Source organism: Ahaetulla prasina, chromosome 10 (genome assembly GCF_028640845.1).
Source record: "Ahaetulla prasina isolate Xishuangbanna chromosome 10, ASM2864084v1, whole genome shotgun sequence".
Classification (NCBI taxonomy): domain Eukaryota; kingdom Metazoa; phylum Chordata; class Lepidosauria; order Squamata; family Colubridae; genus Ahaetulla; species Ahaetulla prasina.
The window spans coordinates 22,193,519-22,216,658 of NC_080548.1; the positions used below are offsets into that span (position 1 = coordinate 22,193,519).

The 23,140-nt window shown below is 42.7% G+C and overlaps 1 protein-coding gene across 1 annotated transcript; it reads right to left on the minus strand.

Annotated features, from left to right (window-relative positions):
• Nucleotides 1-1,343: 1,343 nt before the first annotated feature.
• RLF (RLF zinc finger) lies at nucleotides 1,344-20,969 on the minus strand. Its single transcript, XM_058195420.1, has 8 exons — nucleotides 20,741-20,969; nucleotides 13,872-14,026; nucleotides 12,466-12,547; nucleotides 11,438-11,570; nucleotides 9,945-10,147; nucleotides 8,999-9,135; nucleotides 7,523-7,664; nucleotides 1,344-6,358 (listed from the first exon to the last, which is right to left on the minus strand). Exons 1-8 carry the CDS (start codon nucleotides 20,966-20,968, stop codon nucleotides 1,682-1,684), a joined length of 5,757 nt encoding a protein of 1,918 aa, XP_058051403.1. The 5' UTR covers nucleotide 20,969; the 3' UTR covers nucleotides 1,344-1,681.
• Between the last annotated feature and the right edge of the window lie 2,171 nt (nucleotides 20,970-23,140).

Consider the following 23,140-nt stretch of genomic DNA (forward strand, 5'->3'; position numbering starts at 1 on the left):
AAATATTGAGTAATTATGCTAAAGCTAGTAAATTCCGATGGATTGGATTGGACCCGGAAGCTCCATGTAATTTGGGACAAATACATTGAACAGATTTTGGATTAAGAAAGCAAATTAGTCATTGTGCTCTGAACAAAAGAAGTTACAATTCCTTGAAGAAGAGCTAACATTTGTCTTCAAAAGCTATGACTGGCTAATGCCAGCTGGGGCAAATATACATTGGCATCTTTGCTTTTTAAGTTCCTTCTTCAGAGTTAAGTAACTGTGTATCTGCTTGTTCACATATGTTCCACATAGGATGTGAAAGCTGTTTGGTCTGATTCTAGAAAGCAATTCTTGTTACCTATTTCACACGTACTGCATTTAGTGATTAGCAACAAAAATAAGACTAGAAAGGGGACAGGAGGGAGCGTTTGTAGAGAACTGAAATTTTACAGTACAGATCCTTTGAGAAGCCACTTAAATTAGAAAATCTAATTTATAAAAATCAGTTTACTTATCGGAGTAAGATTTAGGGCCTATGAATGAAATCTATCCCCTTTATGCTACTGTACTCATATAGTAATAGTAATTTATTGACTGAATTTACTTGACAGTTTCAGTAAAGGAAAGAAAAAGATATATTCTTAAAGAACTGAAAAAAAAATTTCCTTCATGTTTTAAAAAATGAAGGAGGGAGAACAAATGCTCAGAATAAACTCTGCCAATGAAACTTTTTAAATCAGTTTCATTTCATCCATCTGAAATGCAATTTTACTCCCAGGAACAATCTTTATTGGTTTTTGCTTATATTTGGGTTTTCTTATGGACCAGGCTCCCTATAATGGGAGTTCGCTTCCAGTTCTGTCATGGTAATATTTTGTATCTTTGGCGAGCTGCTCAGTTCCTTCTTGACATAAAAACTTCCTTACACTTCACTACAGTTCCCCAAGTGGTCCCACCCCCCTGGCAATACATTATCCCAGGGGTCTCCAACCTTGGTCCCTTTAAGACTTGTGGACTTCAACTCCCAGAGTTCCTCAGCCAGCTTTGCTGGCTGAGGGACTCTGGGAGTTGAAGTCCACAAGTCTTAAAGGGACCAAGGTTGGAGACCCCTGCATTATCCAACCTTGATCGAGTTTCCTCCCATCAGTACTAAGATATAAAACACACTGTCCAGAATTGCTTCACTACACTCAATTCAAAGTCCTCAGGCTGCCAACAGGGGGTTGTAGTCAACCAAAATGGGTGAAAAAATTCCTTTTATTGAAACTCATAACTCAAAAAATATAAGATGCTGTAGTGTACAATATGTTACACAAAGCACCCTGAGGTGCACATTCAAGTCAAGTAAGATCACCATCTCCCCGCCCGCTCCCGCCCCACCTTGGTACCCCCAAGTATTTGTTCCATATACAATCATGCACATTTTAGTCTGCGAGAGGAAGCGCCCCCCACCTTTGATATTCTGTTAATTAGCACCAAAATATCAGTTCTCTCTCTCTCTCTCTCTTTTAATTTAGCCGGGGAGCTACATTAGCCAATACTGTAGACAGATGTCATACATTCATGGAACTGAACAGTCTAATCTAACCTCAACAACATGTGCACGGAATCAGATTTAGCATTTCCCCAAAAGTCTCTTCTTTCATCCTTCTTCCTTCCTTCCTTCCTTTTTTTTTTTTTAAATAAACACAACTATTTATGAACTTCCCACACAAAGGTGATCTGTTTTTTTTGTCGGAAAAAAGTCTATGAGGGAGGGGGAAAATTTAGACCTTTCGAGAACAACAACTGGCCGCAAGTAATGAAGTTGTTTTAAGGCGTGGTCCCCACAGCCTGTTAACGCCTTGCCCAAAATGGCCCTCAGGTTCTCCAGAGAAGGGAGGGGTGGGGAGTCCGGGGATAAGAGGGGCTGCATTCCTCTCAGCTGCCCATGAGCTTTGGCGCCACTGTTTTTCTTGGACATGGCTGCAGGGGGGACATTCGCGTACAAGCCCCTGCCCTGCGACACATCCCGTTTGGAGTCTTTAGCCTTCTCTATCACACCACCCATTCTATAGGGTCCAACCGGCTCCCACTCATTGTCGAGGAGGTTGTCGTCGTCATCAACATCATCCTCTTCTTCCTCCTCCTCCTCCTCCTCTTCTCGCTCCTGGCTTTCCTGAATGAACTTTAAAAATGAAGACTCAAAGCCCATGGGCTTGAAAGACTTCAGATCAAAGGGCTTCTGGACTTTCTCTTTAGGAGCAGAGAAGGGAAGCTTTTTTGTCGCCTCCTGCGAGGAGGACTGCCAGTCACTAGAATCTTTGTCTCTAGATAACGGCAGGTGCGATTTCGCACAGTAAGAGGCGTTCTCTTGTCCATGATTTCTCAGGATATTCCCGGCCTCAGACTGTTGAGATGACCCCACTCGGTTACAATCTTCTGAACACCTGGTTTTGGGATGATGGATATGTTTTAAAGTGCCTGAATACACAAGGACATCCGCCTCCTGGGATTCCTCCCCTTCAGAATACCGACTCAGCTGGCTGCCCTTCTCGTCACAACTGGAGTTCGGAAGATGCCTTTCCCTTTTGTGCTCGTCGGCAGAGTGCCCCGTGACATCTGGTTTAAAGTCGGAGTCGCCCTCTGGCTCCGAATTTGCTTCCAGGCAGAGGTCATTCAGTGCCGTGCCACAGTCGACACATAGGACAAGCTCGTCGTACTGCTGCTCGATATAGGCACCCGCCATCTGATGGGTGCGCTTATAGTGCCTCACGATGCTGCTCTCCAGTTTGACCACAGAGGGACATCCCCGAACCATGCAAGGATACTGCGTTTGGTTGCAATTGTCTCTGCACATCTGCAGAGCTTCCAACCTTGTTCTGAAGGCGTATAATTGCTTTCCTTTATTTCGGCCGCCACCGCCCCTTTCACTGTTCTGCCTCTTCTTCTCACTCCCATCCTGCCTGAGGCACCGATACTTTAAGCACCGTTGCTCCTCGTCGTCTTCAAGGTGGCCCCCCTTTTCTTTGGTTCCTCGCAAGACACCGTCGTAATCGCTGTGCCGAAAATACACGTGCTGGGAATAGCTGCTGTAAGTTGTGAACACTCGGTTACAGCCATTCAGGTCACAATGGATCTCAATGCCTTTGTTCAGGTCCTCCTCCTTTTCGTGCTCTTCCATCAGGTGGTGCTTTAACTTGTGGAAAGAATAAAATGCAGCCGGGCAGTGAGGATGATGACAAGGGAACCGCACGGTTTCAGAAAGCACTTTGGAATCGTCTTCGTGATCAAAGGTGTGGGAGTCCATGCAATGCTTGGCGAGCGATTTAGAACACAGGAAACGCTTGCTGCAGGCCTTGTGTTTGCAAACAAACAGTTTTTTACATTTGGCAAATTCCCTCTTGGTTCTTTCTTTGTCTTTCTCAAGGCAGAGCTGCTCTTTGTTATACCTGTGCACAGTCCTGTAGTGGCGGATCAGCCCTTTCTGATTGGTGAATGCAGAATTGCAATTCCGGTGGATGCAGTGGAACGGCTTGTGGTACTTATGCAAGATGTAGCATAGGTTTCCTTTGGCAACGGTCCTTTTACTTCCCCTCCCTTCGTTGGCTTCCAGTTCTTTTCGGTGGCCGTCCAGCGACGACAACTTAGCCTGCTTTCCAGGGATGCAGCTTTCCGCCTCTTCGCTCGATTCCAAGTCGGTTTCGGAACTGAAGTCCTCCGTTTTGGAAGGATGGTGTGGATCTATAGCAAGCTTCGTTTTGTGGTCAAGTTCTCCATCCGTGCTGGTATAGAACGCCGACATTGAATCTTCTGTGCTGTTCAGCCGATCCTCAGCACATTCGTTCATATCCTCAAAGCTTTCGTTTGCAAACAGTTTCTGGGCAGCTGTCATGTTGCCAAGCTTATGCTTGTTCCTGTAATGCACCCTAAGATGCGTTTTTCTTGTAAAGGATCTTTGGCAAATATGACACTTGAAAGGTGAATAGCGATGTCGGAACATGTTGAGCTGAAGCACCATCTCTTTTGAATAATTATGTTTCCTAACATAATGGGTCAGCAATGCCTCTCTGGTGACAAATTGACACGTGCAGCCTTGACGCTCGCAGAAAAAGGGCTTGGCAGCCAACTGGGTGAGATATTGGGTGGGGAGCTTGCCTCGCTGTTCTTCGGGGAAGTGGTCAGAGGTAGATTCGTCTTCAGAGTTGGGGCACTTGGAGGAATAGGACTGCAAGAATCTGGGAGAAGAGTGACTGCTGGAGTTCTTTAAACTTAAGTGCTTCAAGCCCAGGAGAAGTTCGAACATGCTGTCTTCGGTATTTGACATTTTTGAATGTACGTAGAAGGAGCTTTCTGGGGAAGAAGGGCACAGTTCTTCCTTAAAATAGTTCCTGCTTTTACAGACATCACTAAAATCTCCAATGTCCTGAGAGTCTGAGCTAATCTCTCCCACAGGGCTTTCCAGCTGACCGGTATCTTTATCTTTCCTTCTTGGTTTGAAATGGTAGGGATGCGCCCTTCGTAGATGCTTCTGCATCCCCTTTGAGTTCTTGTAGGTCGATCCGCAGCCTTCAAAACCGCAGGTGAACTTTTTCCCATCGAAGTAGACAGCCACGTTAGAGTAGCGCTCTTTCAAATTGGAGGGAAGGCAGGCTTTCTCCTGAGGTAGCACAGCTCCCGAAAAGGCCTGGCCCTGATCCACGACATCAGTCACTGAGATCATCTGATTTTCATTGGCCACGGATGAAGCGTGACTTTCCACGCTGCCGTTATTTTGGCCACCCTCTTCTCCGTCAGAAAGGGGCTCTTGTTTCACGGCCAGCATTTCTTCTCTCTTGGTCGATCCGGAAGGCAAATTAAGATTTTCTTGCTGCTCAGGAGGTTCTTTGTTTTTTAACGCCTCCGAATCCAAATGGCAGGCGAGCCCGTCCTGAGAAACGCTACCTTCCTGCTTAATGGGCGCCGCCTTCATTTCACCGTTCGACATGTGCACGGAGAGGTGGTTGGTTAATTCGGTTTTGGAATAGTAGAACTTCTTACAGCCGTGGAAATTACAGGTATAAGAAGCGTCCCGGAAATGCTGGGCTTCGTGATGGTACAGCTGCCCCAGGTCGCTGAAAACGATGTTGCAGCCGTTCAGTTCGCACTTGTAACGCAGATCGTCATGCTGCTGCTTGTGATGTAGCAACTCGTTCACGGAGCCAAACCGAGCGTAACAGCCCACGGAGACACACATGTAAGGCAAGGGGCCGCTGTGCACGTGCTCATGCTCCTGCAGGTGGAAGGCAGACATGAAATGCCGCCGGCAGTAGGAGCACTTCTCACGCCGGTTTTTCATGTCTAAGTAGTGCATTGCGTTCTCGTCGTTGTTTTGGTGTTCAGCTTTTAGGTGAACACTTAAGTACTTGAACTGCTTGAACACCCTGGAGCAATCCGTGCCTGGGCAAGGGTACAGGTCTCGGTCTTGCAGGTGACAATTTTCCAGCTTGCTAAATGTTACATAGTCCTGTAGGTCACTTCTGGGTTTTTCGCAATGGATAATTTTGAGAGGGTGGTTTCCTTCAAGGGCTGCAGAAGCGATCCTGGAGAGGTTGCTCTGGGCCAGCTTCCGTTTCTTCAACAGCAACTTCTTCTCTGCCCGGCATTTTCTACTGGGTGGCATTTTCACATGCTCCATCACGTGGGTCACAAAGATGTCCTTCCGCTTAAACTTTTTGGTACATACCGGGCATGTAAAAATGCCGTCTTCCATGTGCATCTTAGAATGGTGGAGGATTCGAGCTTCGATACACTCCCGTTTGCAAATGACGCAAAAGAATTTGTACTGAAGCCATCTCTGGTATCTCTCCGAGGAGCCAATCGGCTTTTTGACTCTTACTCTCTCTTTGGGCCGATTTAAATAACGATTTTCGAAATTATTCTCTTCCCTACTTTCTTCGCAGTCGCTGGGGAGACTATCTAACAGCTCAGTTTCGTTGAGTGACAACATCTCATTGCCACTCAGGTCGTCCTCTGACTCGGACACTTCTTTCCCCAACAATTTGAGGCAATGCCGCTTTAACGTTTTCCAGTCCCAAAATTCTGGATCGAAGGGCCAGTATGCCTTCAGGGCTAACAGGAGCTCACAACGGAGTGAGTTCGGAACTGGGGCATTTTCTTCATCAAATTTCTGATCTGGTTGTACATGCAGTTCTTCTAGTAGACTGTATCCTTCCTCACTTGGCTCCAGTAAGTATTCGGTAAGCTGGCAGGCCCTTCTGACCTCAAGGTCTTCTGGCAGCAAACATGCAATTGTTTTGCAAACAGAGCTCTTCATATCGTCCTTTTCGTTGGACCGGAGCTGCAGAGCTCTCACACACAGCAAGATGGATACAGCAAGGCCAGCTTCTTCTGCCTAGGAAAATGAAAAAAACACAGACAAATCAATGATTTGTTTTTCTCCGGATTTTCTCTGAATACTTTTGTAGGGTAACAAGTTGGAGAAAGCTTAGGGATGGCATGGTGGGCCCGGTAGGCCCGTTTATATATATATATAAATATTCCAAACTGCAACATTCAATATCCAACAATAAAGCCATTCTTACTGTACCATGAGAAATAAATAAACCTGCTCCGGATTGAGAGGTCCTGAGTGAAATGTAAGTCAAACAACTCTAAGAGGAAAAATAGAATGCTCTAAATTTATTCTGGCTTTGAAACAAACAAGAACATTCTCCCGAACCGAATGCAGGGGGGTTTGAAAAGCTGCAGGTCAAAGCATCACTTATAAAGCTAAAGTTATTTTTTAATGGATTTTAGCTTTCTTAGGGATTAAGTAAATTTAGGAAGCAGGCACTTAAATTTGTAGAGGACTCAGCTGTAAGTTTGAAATTGGCCAGAGATGTTAGCGGCCAGGCAACTGATTCTAGATTCTCTTCTGATGCAAAACAAGAAGAGTCTCTCAAGTTCTGTGTAATCCCTTATCACTTCCTGTTTCAGCTCCAGGCTTTTACGCTGTTGAAATATTTCTCTTATCTCTTCAGACAGAAAGACTGTGAAAAATTCAACAGAAGAGCAACATAAACAAGAGCAGAAAGCTGCGGGAACTGGGCTAAAATTTATTGTACTCCACTGTTATTTGCAGACTAGGATAAAGAGGCCTTGAAAGAGGAAATTCCACCCTGCAAGAGCTCTCAGAAAGGCAGCCTGAAGCAGAGGAAGCCTCAGCTAGCATGAGTAAAGAAAACTCGTAGAGTCACAGGTTGAGCAAGAACAGAAAGGAAAAATGTGCAAGCTAGAAGGCAGCAGGCTGTAATTTTGAAGTGACAAAAATATGTGTAATCTTATATGAGTTGTGTAAATAACCAACCGTCAGTGCAATCTTCAGTCTATGGAATCTATCCATACTAAAGTACAATCAATCACTCTGCTTTCTGAAGTCAAGGCAAGACTGCACCTCCAAGTTCCTTACATATATTTTTTAATAATTTCTACATTCAGTCCCCAAATTATGTGATACATTTTCACCCTCCACAAATATCAAACAGCAGTTGTTAGTAAACCGCAAATGGATACGTACTTCAGCCTGTATGACTCTTATGAGGAAGAACAAGTGTTGCAATGTTCTCGCAATGATGCCAAATTGCCGACATCGCTCGAGAAAGGAATCTAAGGATGGGTCAATTCTTCTTTGTAATTTACTCCAAAACAGAGTTAGTTCCCTGCAGAAGAAGTGGGGGGGGGGAGTAAGGAATTAGAGGCAATTCACACAACTTCGACAATAGCCAACCAACCCCAACCAAAACACGATGAGAAAATAGAGCACAATGTATTTTTGTAGTGCCAAACCTGGAAAATAGGATCTAGGACAGTGATGGCTAACCTTTTTGCCATCGCGTGGCAAAAGCGGGGGGAGCGCTTGGCCATACCCATAATTGTATGCGCCCTACCTTCTGCATGCACGCGCTCCCCCCGCTTTTGGCACATGATGGCATAGTGGGCCCGGTGCGCCCTTTTTTCACCCTCCCCAGGCTCCAGAGCCTTTCTAGGAGCCTGAGGAGGGCGAAAACGGCCTCTCCCCCATCTCCGGAGGCCAGAAATGGCCCATTTACCGAAGTCGGCAAACAGGCTATTTCTGGCCTCTGGAGGGCTTCCAGGGGGGTGGGGGAAGGCTGTTTTCGCCCTCCCCAAACTTCTAGAAAGGCTCTGGAGCCTGGGGAGACCAAAAACCGGGCCTTCCTCACACCCCCACCCTGGCCCTCTGGAGGCAGGAAACAGTCATTTTCCCTACTTCCAGTGGGCCCAAAAGGCCCGAAAAGGAGCTGAGCTAATATGGCTTAAGGACCAGTGGTAGGATTCAAAATTTTTTACTACCGGTTCTGTGGGCATGGCTTGGTGGGTGTGGCAGGGGAAAGATCCTGTAAATCTCCCTTCCCTCCCTACTCCAGGGGAAGGCTACTGCAAAATCCCCATTTCCTTCCAATCAGCTGGGACTTGGGAGGCAGAGAATAGATGGGGCAGGGCTAGTCAGAGGTGGTATTTACTGGTTCTCCGAAATACTCAAAATTTCAGCTCTCCAGAACTGGTCAGAACCTGCTGAATACCACCTCTGTTAAGGACCCAAAAACATACAGTCTCTTTTGTGTTTAAGTAAAAACTGGAAATGATAAAGCTATCAAGGATTTAACACATTTCATCCACTTCTTACTTATACTTAAAACAACCAGGAAAATTGTTCTTGAATTTTAATGATGCAGGTGTGGAGTAAAGTTGCAAGAAAAGGACCCGCACACCTGTTGCATACAGCTGATTTTACCATGTGGAGTAGGACATGGCTTTTGTTATCAACACACTATTACTTGTTGAAATATAGCAGCAAATATAGCAGACTTCAACATTTTTAAATACTTGGATTTCTCTTTTATTTTAAAGCTTCTCATCAACAGACAGAATGCACCATAATGTATTTTTGTCGGCTGTTGAATTAGAAACTTTTAGAAGCTTTTTTGGTCAGGATGGGAAATTCTGAAAGCCAATTCTTGGACAGAACACTTACCAAGAGCAGTATACGCTTGCTGTTTGAAGCTGCTGAGTGAAATATGTTGTACAGAGAATAAAAGCAGTGCTGTCTTGGCCTTCAGCTTCCAAATTGCATATCATATCTAGGACCTCTTTGCAGTCCACTTTTGAAATCTTTTTGAAAAAAACAGGGAAAAAATTACATGATAAATACTTTTAAGAAAAAACCTCTTTTCTTGCTAAACAAAGTAAGCTACCCTCCCAGGAGAACCTCTGCATTCTATTCTAATACTGAGAGATCATTTGGTAACCTGTTTAAAGTCCGGGATGGATCATCACAATAAGAATAATTTAATGTGGATTCCTATATGCAGCAGCTTAAATGACACTACAAAAGTTGAGGCTTCAGACGCCAAACAAGAAGGTACATTTACCGTATTTTTTGGACTATAAGAGGCACCTGACTATAAGACACACCTAAATTTAGAAGAAGAAAACAACAAAAAGGAAGTTTTGGCCTCCACGCACCCCATTTTTGGCCATTTGGCCATTTTTGAGGCCTTTTTCGGCCTGTTTTGGCGCTTTTTTGGCCTGTTTTTGAGGCTTTTTTTTGGCCCACTTTTGAGGCTTTTTGTCCCATTTTTTCCCCCAAAAAAGGCCAGCGGGTGGGTGGGGCTTCGGCAATATTCAGTCTATAAGACGCACAGACATTCTCACCCCCCTTTTGGAAGGCAAAAAAGTGCGTCCTATAGTCCGAAAATTATGGTAATTTTATTTCTGATAAGGACAAAGAGAAATAGCACAGGGCTATCTCACACAATGGAATCACTAGTCTCCTCAAACCTTCTTCAGAGTAGAGATGGTCTAGCCCCTGGTGAGATGGGAGCCAATACTCTGATCCCTTTCAAAATTTGATCACGTCAGTTCAGATACTAAATATCAGTTGCCTTAAGAGTAACAAGCTGTAGTGACTGGCCATTTACCTCTTTGATGGACTCTTCATTTGGAAGCATGGAGCACAAGCATGTGATATAGGACTGAAGAAAAGGAGAGACATCTGGAATTTCTGGAGATTCTTTACATAATTTGGACAAGGAAGCAGCTTGAGGAAGGCGGTTTGTCTTCATCAAATGTTTTACTCTCATTTGCAGAAATGCCTGTCCTTCCCGTTTAATCAACTGATTCACTAGAAAAAAAGCAATAAAATAAAGTAAGTACTAGTATTAAGTATTATTTAGTATGAAGGCTAAGAAATTCAGGAAGTTCAAGGGAAAGATCTTGACAGCGATTGCTCTCTTAAGAATTCCTGAATGTCCCACAAATTACTTTATTATGAAATTTACTAGGAAACTGGTTCATTGCATGCCCTTTTTTTGGTCCAACTAAACAAATACATCTCAAATATTTGTGGCATTGGAGTGAGACTGCATGATCCACCAAATCTCTTCTACAAAGCTTGCTCATACGTATTTTGATGTGGAAGACTGCTAGCCTTTCTTTCAACTGAGCAATCTTTGAGCCAACGGAATAGATCATAAAGCCACCTGTTTCAAAGCTACATGACCCAAGGCCCATGGCTTTGCAATGGGGAAAGGTATGATTAATGCACAGGGGCCACATTAGTCCCCTGAGGGCATTTCAGATGACTTCCATATCCTCCAATTCCTGTTCTTTTCTAAAAAGCCAAAATTCCCATATCTAGACTAGCCCTACATTAGGGCAGAATGGTGGATCATCTCCGCAGTGGTTTTTCTGGCAAGTTGCAAAAGAAACTACCCCATGGCATCTAGTCACTGTCTAAGGCAAGGGCCTTAGAAGAATTCCCCTCCATCTCTGCCACCACAAGTAAATGAAATGCAAGACAATGTGGAACTTATTTTAACAATAGATTTAAAAAGTAAATTTGCAATAACCCTAAACTGAAAAAACCATCAGAATATTGTAGTTGCTCAAGAACTAATCTCTGACGTTTTACAGACTGTTCAAAAATGCTTTGGAAAGGCGAAAAGATCACCAACAGAACTTTTTTTTGAAAAAAGGGAGCTTCTTTTACTACAATAGAGGAAGGTGCCAATCTAAATAAAAATGGTAAACACGTATAAGTTAAAGAGACTTAAAATGACAGCTCATCTATCAATGCAAGTTTGCTATTAGTAGTTCTCAACCTGTGGTTCGCAGACCCTTGGAGGTGTGTCATCACAAGGGGTGGGGGTGGGGGGTCCGCAAAGGCTTGAAGAAGTGTTATGATTTAAATCTTAAGTCTTGGGGGTCCCTGGCCACGAAAAGGGTCTGTGGTGAAGAAAAGGTTGAGAACCACTGTGCTATGACACACAGCAGTTTTCCAACACCTATCTTCTTGCTCGGCTCCTCAGAGGCAAAATAAAACAAAACCCACCGTGAAAAGACAAGATTTGGTTTTACACTGGAGAGGCAGCAAAGTAACATGAATGCTCAAAAGCGCAGCTGAACAGCTTACTTTCTTCTGCTTCCACTGACTGCTGTGAAAGGATCTTTAAAAGAACTGGATTCTTCCATACACCTTCTTTTGAGATATCAGCTAGAATTTCAAGGCTATTGTCTCCAAACTCAAGTAAAGCATTATGGGAGTCCTACAAGGAAAGGGGGGGAAAGCCTTGTCAATTGTTATGTTTAACTTGGAATCGTTGCTGTCATTTCAATTCGAATTTTAAAAGGACAAAATGTACAACCGTGTTACATGCATTTTTTACACCACCGATCTACATGTTTTGGGAGGTTGCACATCAGAGGTGGGTTTCCGTATGTTCTGACCAGTTCTGGAGAATCGGCAGTGGAAATTTTGAGTAGTTCGGAGAACCGGTAGTAAAAATTCTGACTGGCTCCACCCCCATCTATTCTCTGCTTCCCGAGTCCCAGTTGATCGGGTGGAAATGGGGATTTTGCAGTAATCTTCCCCTGGAGTGGGGTGGGAATGGAGATTTTATAGTATCCTTCCCCTGCCACACCCACCAAGCTATGCCACGCCCATCAAGCCACATCCATAGAACCGGTAGTAAAAATTTTTGAAACCCACCACTGCTGCACATTGCTATCTTCAAATCTATATCCCACCCATCCTTCTATATCTTTTACCTCCTGAACCAAAGACAGAGGATACTGCAGGACAGGAGTAAATTAATGCTACAACACAAAAATGTGTCCTTGGATTTCATGTCTGAATTAATAAGGTTGGATTCACATGCTCTGCTTAACATAATGTGGTCAGCTTGGTTTTGGTTTAGCAGGTGATGTGTCCAGACAGTTTACTTTCTAAACCACAGTTCATAGCTTCGGGAATTATACAGACCTTACCTACCCTGGTTCATTCAATTAATGAGGATTAAACAAGCTGTGGTTTCACCCAAATATGCCAACCAGGCCTTGATATCATTCAAAAGAATCACACATAGACGTAAGACTCTCTGATTATAAATGGCAGATGTTGAAACAATGTTCTTTGTAGATAAAAACAGTCAATATACTTGCCTGTATGGACTGACACAATCTTAAAAATGGTTCAGAGAGCTCTTCACTTTCAGGCACAGACAGCAGTTGTTCAAAACAGCTCCTGAAATATGCAAGTTGTTAAAAAAACAGGAAGTGGCAACTGTTGTTGTTGTTGTTGAATGATTCTGTACTTTGCCTTTTCATCCAAGCCAAAAAGATATATAAGCAAGCTAAGAATTTGAGGACTTTTTACTTAGCAAAAATATAAACACGCTGAAGCTTTGTTTTAATAACTTGTGAATAAAGAATGTGCCTCCCCACAAATAGTCTATTAGACGAATCTATTAGACCTAATTGTGGGAAGGCATGTTCTTTATTCACAAATGCCTATTCGGTACTAAAGGATGACATTTCACCACCTGCTACATATTTGTGTAACAGCCTCATTTGTGCAATGGCATTATAAAGGTAAAGGTAAAGATTCCCCTCGCACATACGTGCTAGTCGTTGCCGACTCTAGGGGGCAGTGCTCATCTCTGTTTCAAAGCCGAAGAGCCAGCGCTGTCCGAAGACGTCTCCGTGGTCATGTGGCCGGCATGACTCAACGCCAAAGGCGCACGGAACGCTGTTACCTTCCCACCAAAGGGTCCCTATTTTTTCTACTTGCATTTTTACGTGCTTTCGAAACTGCTAGGTTGGCAGAAGCTGGGACAAGTAACGGGAGCTCACCCCGTTACACGGCAGCACTAGGGATTCGAACCGCCAAGCTGCCGACCTTTTGAACGACAAGCTCAATGTCCTAGCCCCTGAGCCACCGCGTCCCTAATGGTCTTATAGCACTGTGGAAATCTGGCCTGTTGCATGAGAAGTCCACAATGCTGAGCTCCATTAATTTGAGGCTTCAGCATAACAACATAACCGTTACTGATACACAGACACACACCCCTTATGAGAGAAAAAAAAAATCAAGATTCTTGGTAACTATTCTTATACATTAGCATCAATTTAGCGTCTTTAAAAAAACAACCTCCTGATCAGGGGTCTTCAACCTTGGCAACTTTAAGACCTGTGGACTTCAAGTCCCAGCAAAGCTGGCTGAGGAATTCTGCAACTCCCAGAATTCCTCCCAGTCCACAAGTCTTAAAGTTGCCAAGGTTGAAGACCCCTGCTCCTGATTATGACTTTCCACAATTCTTCCTCCTATGGTTCTTAGGATCCCATGGACACAGTTCAGAGTTTTTTAGTCCACGTAGGATATGTAACTTGCTGCCTTTCAGATGTTCTGGACTACAATTCTTACAACAGACACCCTGTTGGGGGCCAGCACAGTTGGAGGGGGCCAGAATGTCTAGAAATAGAATAGGCCACAGGTACATATGAGAAGAGACGATTTTACCACAAGAGCAAAATTTCAATTAAAACAGAATGCCTGGAACCAAACGTACAATACTAGCCTGCCAAGTACCAGAAGAACGTCTTCACATTCTGTAGTCAAGTAAGATCGGGCACTGGCAAAACTCTGAATGGCAATTCGATATACTTCCAAAAAAGGCAAAACTTGCTCCGAAGTACCCTGATTGCCAGCATATTGTAGCAAGGTCTGAAAACAGAAACAGATCAGAAAAGAATTTTGGTTATCAGCTGGAAATTTTAAAACTCTGGCTGCCAAGCAATATTGAATTCTATAGTATCACACTGAGGGAATTAAACATTTTAAGTTTTTTTAACAGCCAAAAAGAAAAGAAAAGAAAGGAGATGGCATTTCTTTCTCCTGTACTCCTAAAACGAAAGTGGTGGTTGCTGTTTATCTTTTGGAAATGTAATTCTTGAAAGGGCTAGGTGGAAGCAGAAGAAGCTTATGAATTAGATAATCTTTGTAGCCTACTGGAATCACAGGATCTGCTTTCTGAATCACGGTAATGTGATGTAACGTGACTATAACATTACAACTGTATTTTCAGAAATGGTTTTAAGCTTGCTTAAAATATATATTTCACATGTACAGTCACATCTGCTGACACAAAATAAACAATGTTTTTTCCCAACGCACCGGTCCAGTGCATTTCAGAAACTGTACAGAACAATGATTTCTCTTATCTACAGCTGTCATAGCTAGACTTCACAAATCACAACAAGCTAAAAACAAACCAACTGTAGTACACATCAGTGAGATGCGTGAACTCGAATTTGTAATCTAAATGTCATATGAGAAATCCAGGATCAAATTTCTTGAAGAGTTTTTCCTTGCTTAAAAACATTCCAAGAGTATCACTGGGCTAGAACAATAGTGAAAGAAATACAGAATAAATATAAAGACACCTTAGTCCAAATTCTTCCCAATAACATGGTTGCTTTTAACCAACAAATATTTAACCAATAGTATATAAATGTTTTAAATCACGGGTGTCAAACTTGTTGCATCACGTTGCTGTCATGTGATGCTTCGCGATGTTTTTCCCCATTCATGGAGCTGGAGTGGGCGTGGCCTGCACACGACGCATCTGGCTCATGGGCCGCCAGTTCGACACCCGTTTTAAATGTTCACATCCAGGGCTGGTTCTCATACCATGCTAAACAGGTTGATTTTGGCTTTGTACAATGCATGAATTCATTAATTATGGTTTAGTATTTTGTGCAAAGCAGGCCTCTACAGCTTGCTCAAAACCCAACTTTACTAAAACTTTTAACCAAAGTCATGATTATGTTGGAAATTGCCACAACCTAACAAAACCTGAAGATGCCAGTATTTTAGTCTTAATCTTTTCATGTGAGCTGTTTTTACAATAATACACCTGGGTAGGAAGAGAAATATCAATGCTCTTTGTTTTGTTGGTTGGATTTTCGCCTCCATTTCAGATTGTATCACCTAAGAAAATCATGTTTTGAAGTACCTTCCAAACAAGAATACAAGTTCTGCTACCTCCCATGACTTGTATCATTGGCTCAGTTCTGCCTACGAGGAGGAATAAGACTTCATGAATTCAACGCAAAAACAGGTGGTGGTGGAATTGCACACCAGATTACAGCTGCCTTATGAATGGAAAGCATTAATGAGCCTTTTTACGTTGCTGTGAGTGCTCAAATGTGTCCTACTTATGTTCTCCTGCTAATTCTTACATTACTCTGCAAGATACATCAGTATATTTGCCACACTCTACATGAATCCATCAAACCTTGGAAGCAATACAGCTAAGTTGTTCTTTGTATAAGCATGTTCTGTAAACAGAATTTAAATGGCATGCTTTATATGTTGTGCCCTGCACTGGGAATATATGTACAATTCTTTAAAATGCCAGTTTGCCATAGCTAAAGGGATCTGGGACTTCATTTTCCTCAAGTGACTTGTGCAAACAGTAAACCAGTCAGAAGTGAAAAACAGTCTCAATGTTATTAGGAATGCATGAGAATCTGTCGTCAAAACCCCAAAAGCACAGACACCTGAAATTCATTTGAAGTAGCTACTTCAGATCATGGGTCCAAGCAAGAGTGGTTATATTTGCCCAAAGACTATGATGTAATGAGTTTGGAAAATTCAGGAATTTCCAGATATGTCAAGCCATCTAGGAAAACTGAAGCTGCACATAATATAGTGCCTTTCACCACAATGAGCATCACAGAATTGTAGAAGTTACTGCAATTTCTTATGGATACTTAATTTAATAGTCAAATTCTTTGCTTGATTAGCTGGAAGGATAAGTTAAATGAAGCTTAGGTAAAGTGAGGTGCTCACGTTTGTCCTTTTCCTGCCTTTTTAAAGCAAAGCACTTTTTCCATGAATTCTCAAATGTCAAAGCTAGAATACCTAGAAATAGCTGAAGTGCATAGCTGAAGTGCATAAAAGCGAGAAATATAATGGCTGAAGAAACTCAATCTCATGGTTTAAATACCAAATTATGTTGAATCCAGAGAAACAGTATGCTCCACAAAAGACAGCATATCTCGAACTTCACCAAGCCATTTGAGAGCTAATATTAATTAGAAATAGGAACAGAGAATCTGGCTGTATGAGGCACCTGCCATACGCTCAACTATAAATCTAATAGGTATTCCTCTATTGTGTAAGAGGCAAAAATCTAAAATTATGTCTTTAAAAAGCAGCTGTACAATTTATCCCGCAAGGGGAATGTTATATCTAATCTGCATTCCTAAGACAGTTAAAAGAGTTTGTCTTCTGAATTATGGACACAACACCAACACTTCAGTAAGCCAAGCCAAGCCAAGCCAAGCCAAGCCAAGCCAAGCCAAGCCAAGCCAAGCCAAGCCAAGCCAAGCCAAGCCAACTCTATCTATCTATCTATCTATCTATCTATCTATCTATCTATCTATCTATCTATCTATCTATCTATCTATTCTATGTATTTGTAACTACGCTAGGATGCTTTGTAGGTCAATGTCTTCCCCAAATATGGAGGGGAAAAAATGTTAGGAAGCTAGTGAAAACAGAGGTCCAATTTATAACGTTTGTCCAGAAATTACTTACTAAACCCCTCTGTCAACATACAGAATCAAATACAAACTTGAAGAGTTCTGTTCTAAAACTCGTCACCTTTGCAGTGTGCACTTTGCCCAGCCTCCTATAGATCTTGATGATAATGCCAGAGTCTCACAGGTCTGGTAAAGCAAATTACATCGATTCCCATCACACAAACTGTATATATACACATGTAGAAAGGAACTGTCTAGCTTTCCTTTTCTCTACTCCTCCAGCAAAACTGGAGGAGGATAAACCAGAGTCCTTCACTTAACAAACTCCTAGGTTTAAATTATAACTCTAGTGAACAGCTAGGGTCAACTCCAAATCTAGAAACACTGTCAATTTATTGACTGTGTTCTGGCTTTTTCTGGACACAAAGGAGATTCCAGAAAGAGACTGGGCAAACATAGCATCCATGTAGGATCCATGCAAATATGAAATAAGATCCATACAGCTAGAATGAATCATATGCCAAGTACTAAAGCCTTTAGAATAAATAACCTCTACAAAAGAGTAAATAAGCATAAGTAAGTGAAAGTGGAACAGTCATAAATTCTTCTCTTGTTTATCTTTCATTTCCTTCCTTCCATCCATTTTAAGACTAATCTTTTGGACTAGATAGAGCCATATAAATAATAAGCAGGTATAGAAATAATGTGATATGTTAATAAAATAAATATTAATGATATTCAAAGTACTTGTCAGAATTGCAAATGTGAAGAATTCAGGTGATCACCACATCAAACATCAAACTTTGTGCTTAACCTAGCTGAGTCAACTATTTGGACAATATTTTGAATCAGAATCTAATGGAAGGGAGTAGGTTCATGTTTCGCCATAAAAGTTAACCAATTTTAAAATAAATCAGGCTTAGAATGCCATTTAAAAGCAGCAATTAGTTTATAATTGATCTGGCTTGGTATATGGTGTGAGCATAACCATTGGGAATCATATTTCACAACTTTTAATTTCACTTCTATATACTACCTGTTTCTAAGCATCCAGAAGTTTAAGTTTCTCTCCTTTTAGCAGATAATCTTAAAAATATAGTAGCTTTAACCATTCAGTTGTGTCCGGTAATTTTATAGGCAAGTGCTGTTCATGCAACCTGATGTTTATCTTTCTATAAGTTGTGATGGTATCAAACCAGCAAGTTCAGCATCACTGATGCTGAACCATTCTCAGCATCACTGACTTCTACAATGAATGTGCATGCGTGACATGGATTATTTGTAAATAAATTTTACAAATAAACAGCCAAATTTTGGGATTGCACTTGTAGGATCCATTGGAATATTCTAGAGAAACCTTGGTCTTTCTTATAAATAGGTTATTTTATTCTAGATGCTCCCACTGCATTTTAAATATCTATGTAAAATAGTTATTCTATTATATGTTGTTCAATAAAAATACCAGATAGATTTTAAAGTACAACTAGAAATCCTTAACAGACTCCCAATACTACTCAAAGCTAATGGGAGCAGGTGGACTTTCTTGATGCTACAAAATAAGAGATACCATTTGTAAACTTCTCTAAAAGGTCAGTAATTTCCGTGTCATCACATCTCTTATTAGTCTCTAGTCCAATAAAGTTTTTCACTGAAAACTCACACATATTAATATAAGAACCTCTTTCCCACTCCAATCCTATCTAGGCTCACCCTTCTCTTCTAAATATCAGACAGTTAAGGTAAATCTAGTTATCTGAAAAAGTTTACAAGCTAGAAGAAGCCGGTCAAGTAATCCAAGCCAAGTAGACATTGACTTCAAAATTATTCAGCAACAAAGTAACATTTTTAATATTTTTGCATACATAAACTGTTCACATTTTCAGCATCGTATTATTTTTCTGTATAGACCATTCCTGGACTACCAAAATTAGCACGAAGAGAAAGAATGCAAACCTATTTTTTTTAATAAAAAATATTATACTCTCCAGAAGAATACCATACAAAGATTAGTTTCCAAATCATTGACAAATATATAATTGATCCCAGATTCCATTATTATTCCACTGACACTAGTTTTTTTTTCTTATAAATGCTAGTCAACAAAGTTTCCAAAGTATAAAAACACAACTAAAATCATAAACAGCCCTGATTAAAATACAAAACATCTATAAGAAACACAAATGAAGCCAACTGCTCTCTAATACACATAGAGCATTCATTTTTAAAAAATGCACAGTAATCATGTAAAATTTAAAAGAACCTAAACTAATTATCCATTAAATATGCTTGAAGGAGGTATCCTAGTTCAGGAATTACCACAAACAAGCATCTATCTAATCCCCAAAGGCAGGATTCCAACATACTTTTTCAGTTCTGGAGAGACACAAAACTTAAAAGCAAAACTGAAACAACTACCAATGCAAGTAGTCCTTGACTTATGACCACAACTGAGCCCAAAATTTCTGTTGCTATGCGAGACATTTGTTGATTTTGCCCCGTTTTAAGACCTTTCCTGCCACCGTTGCTAAGTAAATCAATACAGCTGTAAAGGTAGTAACACAGTTGTGTGAATCTGGCTTCCCTATTGACTTTGCCTGCAAGTCACAAAAGGTGATCACGTGACACCGGGACACTGCAACTGTCATAAATACGAGTCCCTCGCCGTGTGAGTGTGTGAAGTTTGATCACGGGGTGTGTGAAAAACGACAAGACATATTTTTCAGTGCCGTTGTAACTTCAAACGGCCGCTAAATAAAGGCGATGATTACCTGTACTCCAAGTCACCCAACCTACTACTCCTTCATCCTTCCTGAGCACAAGCTGCCCAAACCAACAGACCACACTTGAAAGATGTCCTGGTTGCTCTCCGAGCTCGATTGTTTGCTTGCAGACATTTCATTAGCCATTGGTGTAGGTTGTTAATTTCCAGTGCACTGATGTTGTTACCCACTTGGGTAAGGAGACGTCTGCCGGCAAACCACCCCAAGGCTTAGAGAACACTGAAGGACAAGTGGAACTGTGAACTCTTGAGCCACTTAGATTCTCTTCTATCGAGAGCACCCTAACTTATTTATCTTCCTGCCTCCATCCATCAATCAATCAATCAATACAAGAGCAGGGAGGCTGCAACCTAATCGAGGGCAGGAAGGACCTATACGTCCCCGGCCCACCTCGCTCGGTTACTATCCTCGGGGCTCAGATCCCGGCCGAGGACCTTCCGCTTTTCGGGGGTGGGGAGGTTCGGGGAGGGCAAGCGCGCAAGACATGCGGGGCAGTTCAAACACAGGCGGTTGCGCCCAAGCTGCACGCTCGGGCGCTACCAATCCGTTCCCGCGACGGCCGCGGCTTGGGGAGAGATCCGAGGGCGTGCGGGGTCAGCCTTGGGGGACACCCCCCCCGGGGTGGGGGTGGGGCAGCTGGATTTCACCGAAATCCTTTGAAGGAATCAAGGTGGCTCCCGCCCCCGCGATGAAAAGGAGGCGGATCCGGGGTGGACCCGTTGGGAAAGCGGGGTGGGGGGGTGGGAAAGGCGAAGGGAGCCCCCCACTCTCCCAAGAGGATGGGGGCAGAGAAGGGGATTCCCAGCCCAACCTGCGACGGGCAACGGCCAAGGGGAGCGTCGGCGGGTGATCTCTGCGCGGTCTCCCAGCCCCGCCTCCCAGCGCCAGGCAACGGCTGGCTGCCACCTTCGCCTTCCGCGCAGCCACATTCCCCCACCACCACCACACACACACACACACACACACACACGTCGTTCCCGGCCCGAGGGGTACCGAGGTCCGGTTCTTGTAGTTGTGGCCCCCGAAGCCGCTCCACCAGGCCCGCCCCGGGAACGTCCCGCCGTCTCGTGTTTCCCCACCCCTCACCCCACCCCGCCAGCCCCGCTTACCTGACAGAACCCTCGGCAGTAGGCGCTGGAAGAGGCCGCCTCGGCCGCCCCCTGCTCGCGCAGCTCCGCCTGCAACTGCCACAGCCGGGAGCGGAGGCCAGCGGCCAGCCGCTGCATCTCCGGCGGCAGGGCCGCGTCAGCCTCGGCGTCCGCCATCTGCACCCGGCCCCACTGCGCGTAGGCAACCCGATCACGTGACACCCTCCCCGCTCCCGTCGCTGACCACATCGGCGGGGACGCGTCACGTGACTTTCAGCCCGGCCCCGCCTCCTCGGGCCCCGCCCCCTTTCCCCTTCCTGCGCATGCTGCCGCCCGTCGGGAACCTGCCAGCGGGTAGTTCCCATTGGCCGCCGCTCTCTCACTCGCTCTCGCTCTCTCGTTCGAAATCGTGACGTCAACACATCGCGCTGGGCGGGGCCCCCCCTTTCCTCCTCGAGCCAGCCAATGGAGCGGAGGGGCGGAGCTCCTGCTTCAGGGCGATGGTTCGGGAAGCCTGGGCCGTGGGGCTTCAGCAAATAACCTCTAATGCGATCCACCGTTTTATTTATTTTTTAATTTTTAAAAAATCTTTGTGGTTGTTGTTTTTTTAACGTTTTGAATAGGTTAGGTTATGATCCGGAAATATTTTTTTATCTATCTATCTATCTATTAATGGAACTATATTAAAATATTTCCTTTTTCAATTAAAATATTTTAAGCGTTTAATTTAACTACAGGCTTTAATATTTTTTCCTTTTTCTACTACCAGTTGTATTTATTTAAGTTTCTAGGAGAAATGGGTGGTGGTGTTTTTCTGCTGATTTCTGAAAATCTTTGCCACTCAGTGATTTATTTTTTTTAAACCCTTTGCCCACACACTCTACAGGTGTGTTGGAGTAGCTACCAGCCAGAATCTACATCCTAATCTACATCAAAGAAAGGCATTGTAACCACTGAACTATCCTTTTGTATTATTCTAGGTAACAGAAGCAAAAGTAATTAGGAAAGCCTTTTAAAATGCAAGGCTTAGAAGAGAGAATAAAATACCAAATGTGTTTAATATATTTATATACTGCTTCCTTTGCCAAAGTATTTCATAATGATTTACAATTAAAACAGTAAAATAAACAATACATTAAAATGATGTGAAACAATATTTAGTAGATAAAATATTAAAACACTGGAGAGGGCAAATGTTCTTAAAATATTCATAACAGGAAGGCCTGAATGAAGAGATGAATTTTTAACAGGTAACTAAAACATTCTATAGCAAACACTTTCCAAATTTCAGAAGGGAGATTATTGCACATTAATAGTGCATAACAAGCACTACCAATGAAATACCGTACGAGCAAAACTATTCTTAAACAAATATTCAAAAAACAACAACCCTATTCCTACAAGGTATTCCTAAACAAATTAAGAATATATGTGTATTTCACAGTTCTAGAATTTATTTCTGGCAGCAAGTCTACAAGCAGATCGTGTTAAACCATGATATGGTTTATTTTATTGCTGGAAGGAGGGAACATAGGATGTTTGTTAATTTGTGTGATAGTTTTAGCATATTGTATGAATCAACCACTGCATGTTAATCTCGTGGACAGAGTTGATCATAAATCCATTTTAAATCAAATTTATAGGATTTATTTTTTAAAAGTGCTGATAATAATTCCCATTAGGGCAGAAGAAATCATAATTATCTCAATTAAATCCAGAATAAAGGCCTAACCCTTCCTGTGTTGAGATCCTGAAGCTGATTCATCTCTCTTACTTACCGCAACACTTTTTCTAAAAAACGGGAGGGGAGAGAATTACCACACATACAATTTTCCTGAACCTTATTTATGCTTATTTCCCCCTTTTTTTTCCTACTGATGCAGGCTCAATATGGTATGCAAAGTGAGAAGATGCGCTCCAGGCTGATTCCAAGCTGAAGTCACTCTTTAAACAATCTTAAGCCTCAAATTTCATTCCCTTGTTTGTATTCTGAATCCAGGCCACTGCCCAGCTAATCCTCTCTACCTTCTGACTCACTAAAACGCTTGCTTCACACCCAGGCATTGTACTAATGGTTCAGTGAGAAGGGTTTTGATGCAAATCCAATAGGAAAGTTGAAATCTTTAGGGTAGTCAATAGAGAAGTATTCATTCCTTTGTTAACTGTGCATTTTGAATAGTGGCAGCAGGCATAACATTAAATTTCCCTTGTTGGCTTGTTTGCCACGTTATCATGGAATAGTTCCTGAACAGTGTTGTTCCTGAGCTCCACAGGAAAGGATGCTGTAGCTAACATTGGTACAGGTGTATGTCAGTCATTTTATTGTAGTCTCAGACCAATACAAGAAATGTAGCAGTAAGTGACACCTATAAAACTGTCTAGCTTAAGGGTCCTTGAGTGGCTCAGACTGCTGAGACAGAC

Coding starts and splice junctions, on each gene's coding strand:
- RLF (XM_058195420.1), bottom strand. CDS start 20,968: ATGTGGTCAGCGACGGGAGCGGGGAGGGTGTCACGTGATCGGGTTGCC. Junction 12,548..13,871: donor GTACTTGGCAGGCTAGTATT/GTACGTTTGGTT, acceptor TGCATATTTCAG/GAGCTGTTTTGAACAACTGC. Junction 9,136..9,944: donor ATGAAGAGTCCATCAAAGAG/GTAAATGGCCAG, acceptor TTTTTCAAAAAG/ATTTCAAAAGTGGACTGCAA.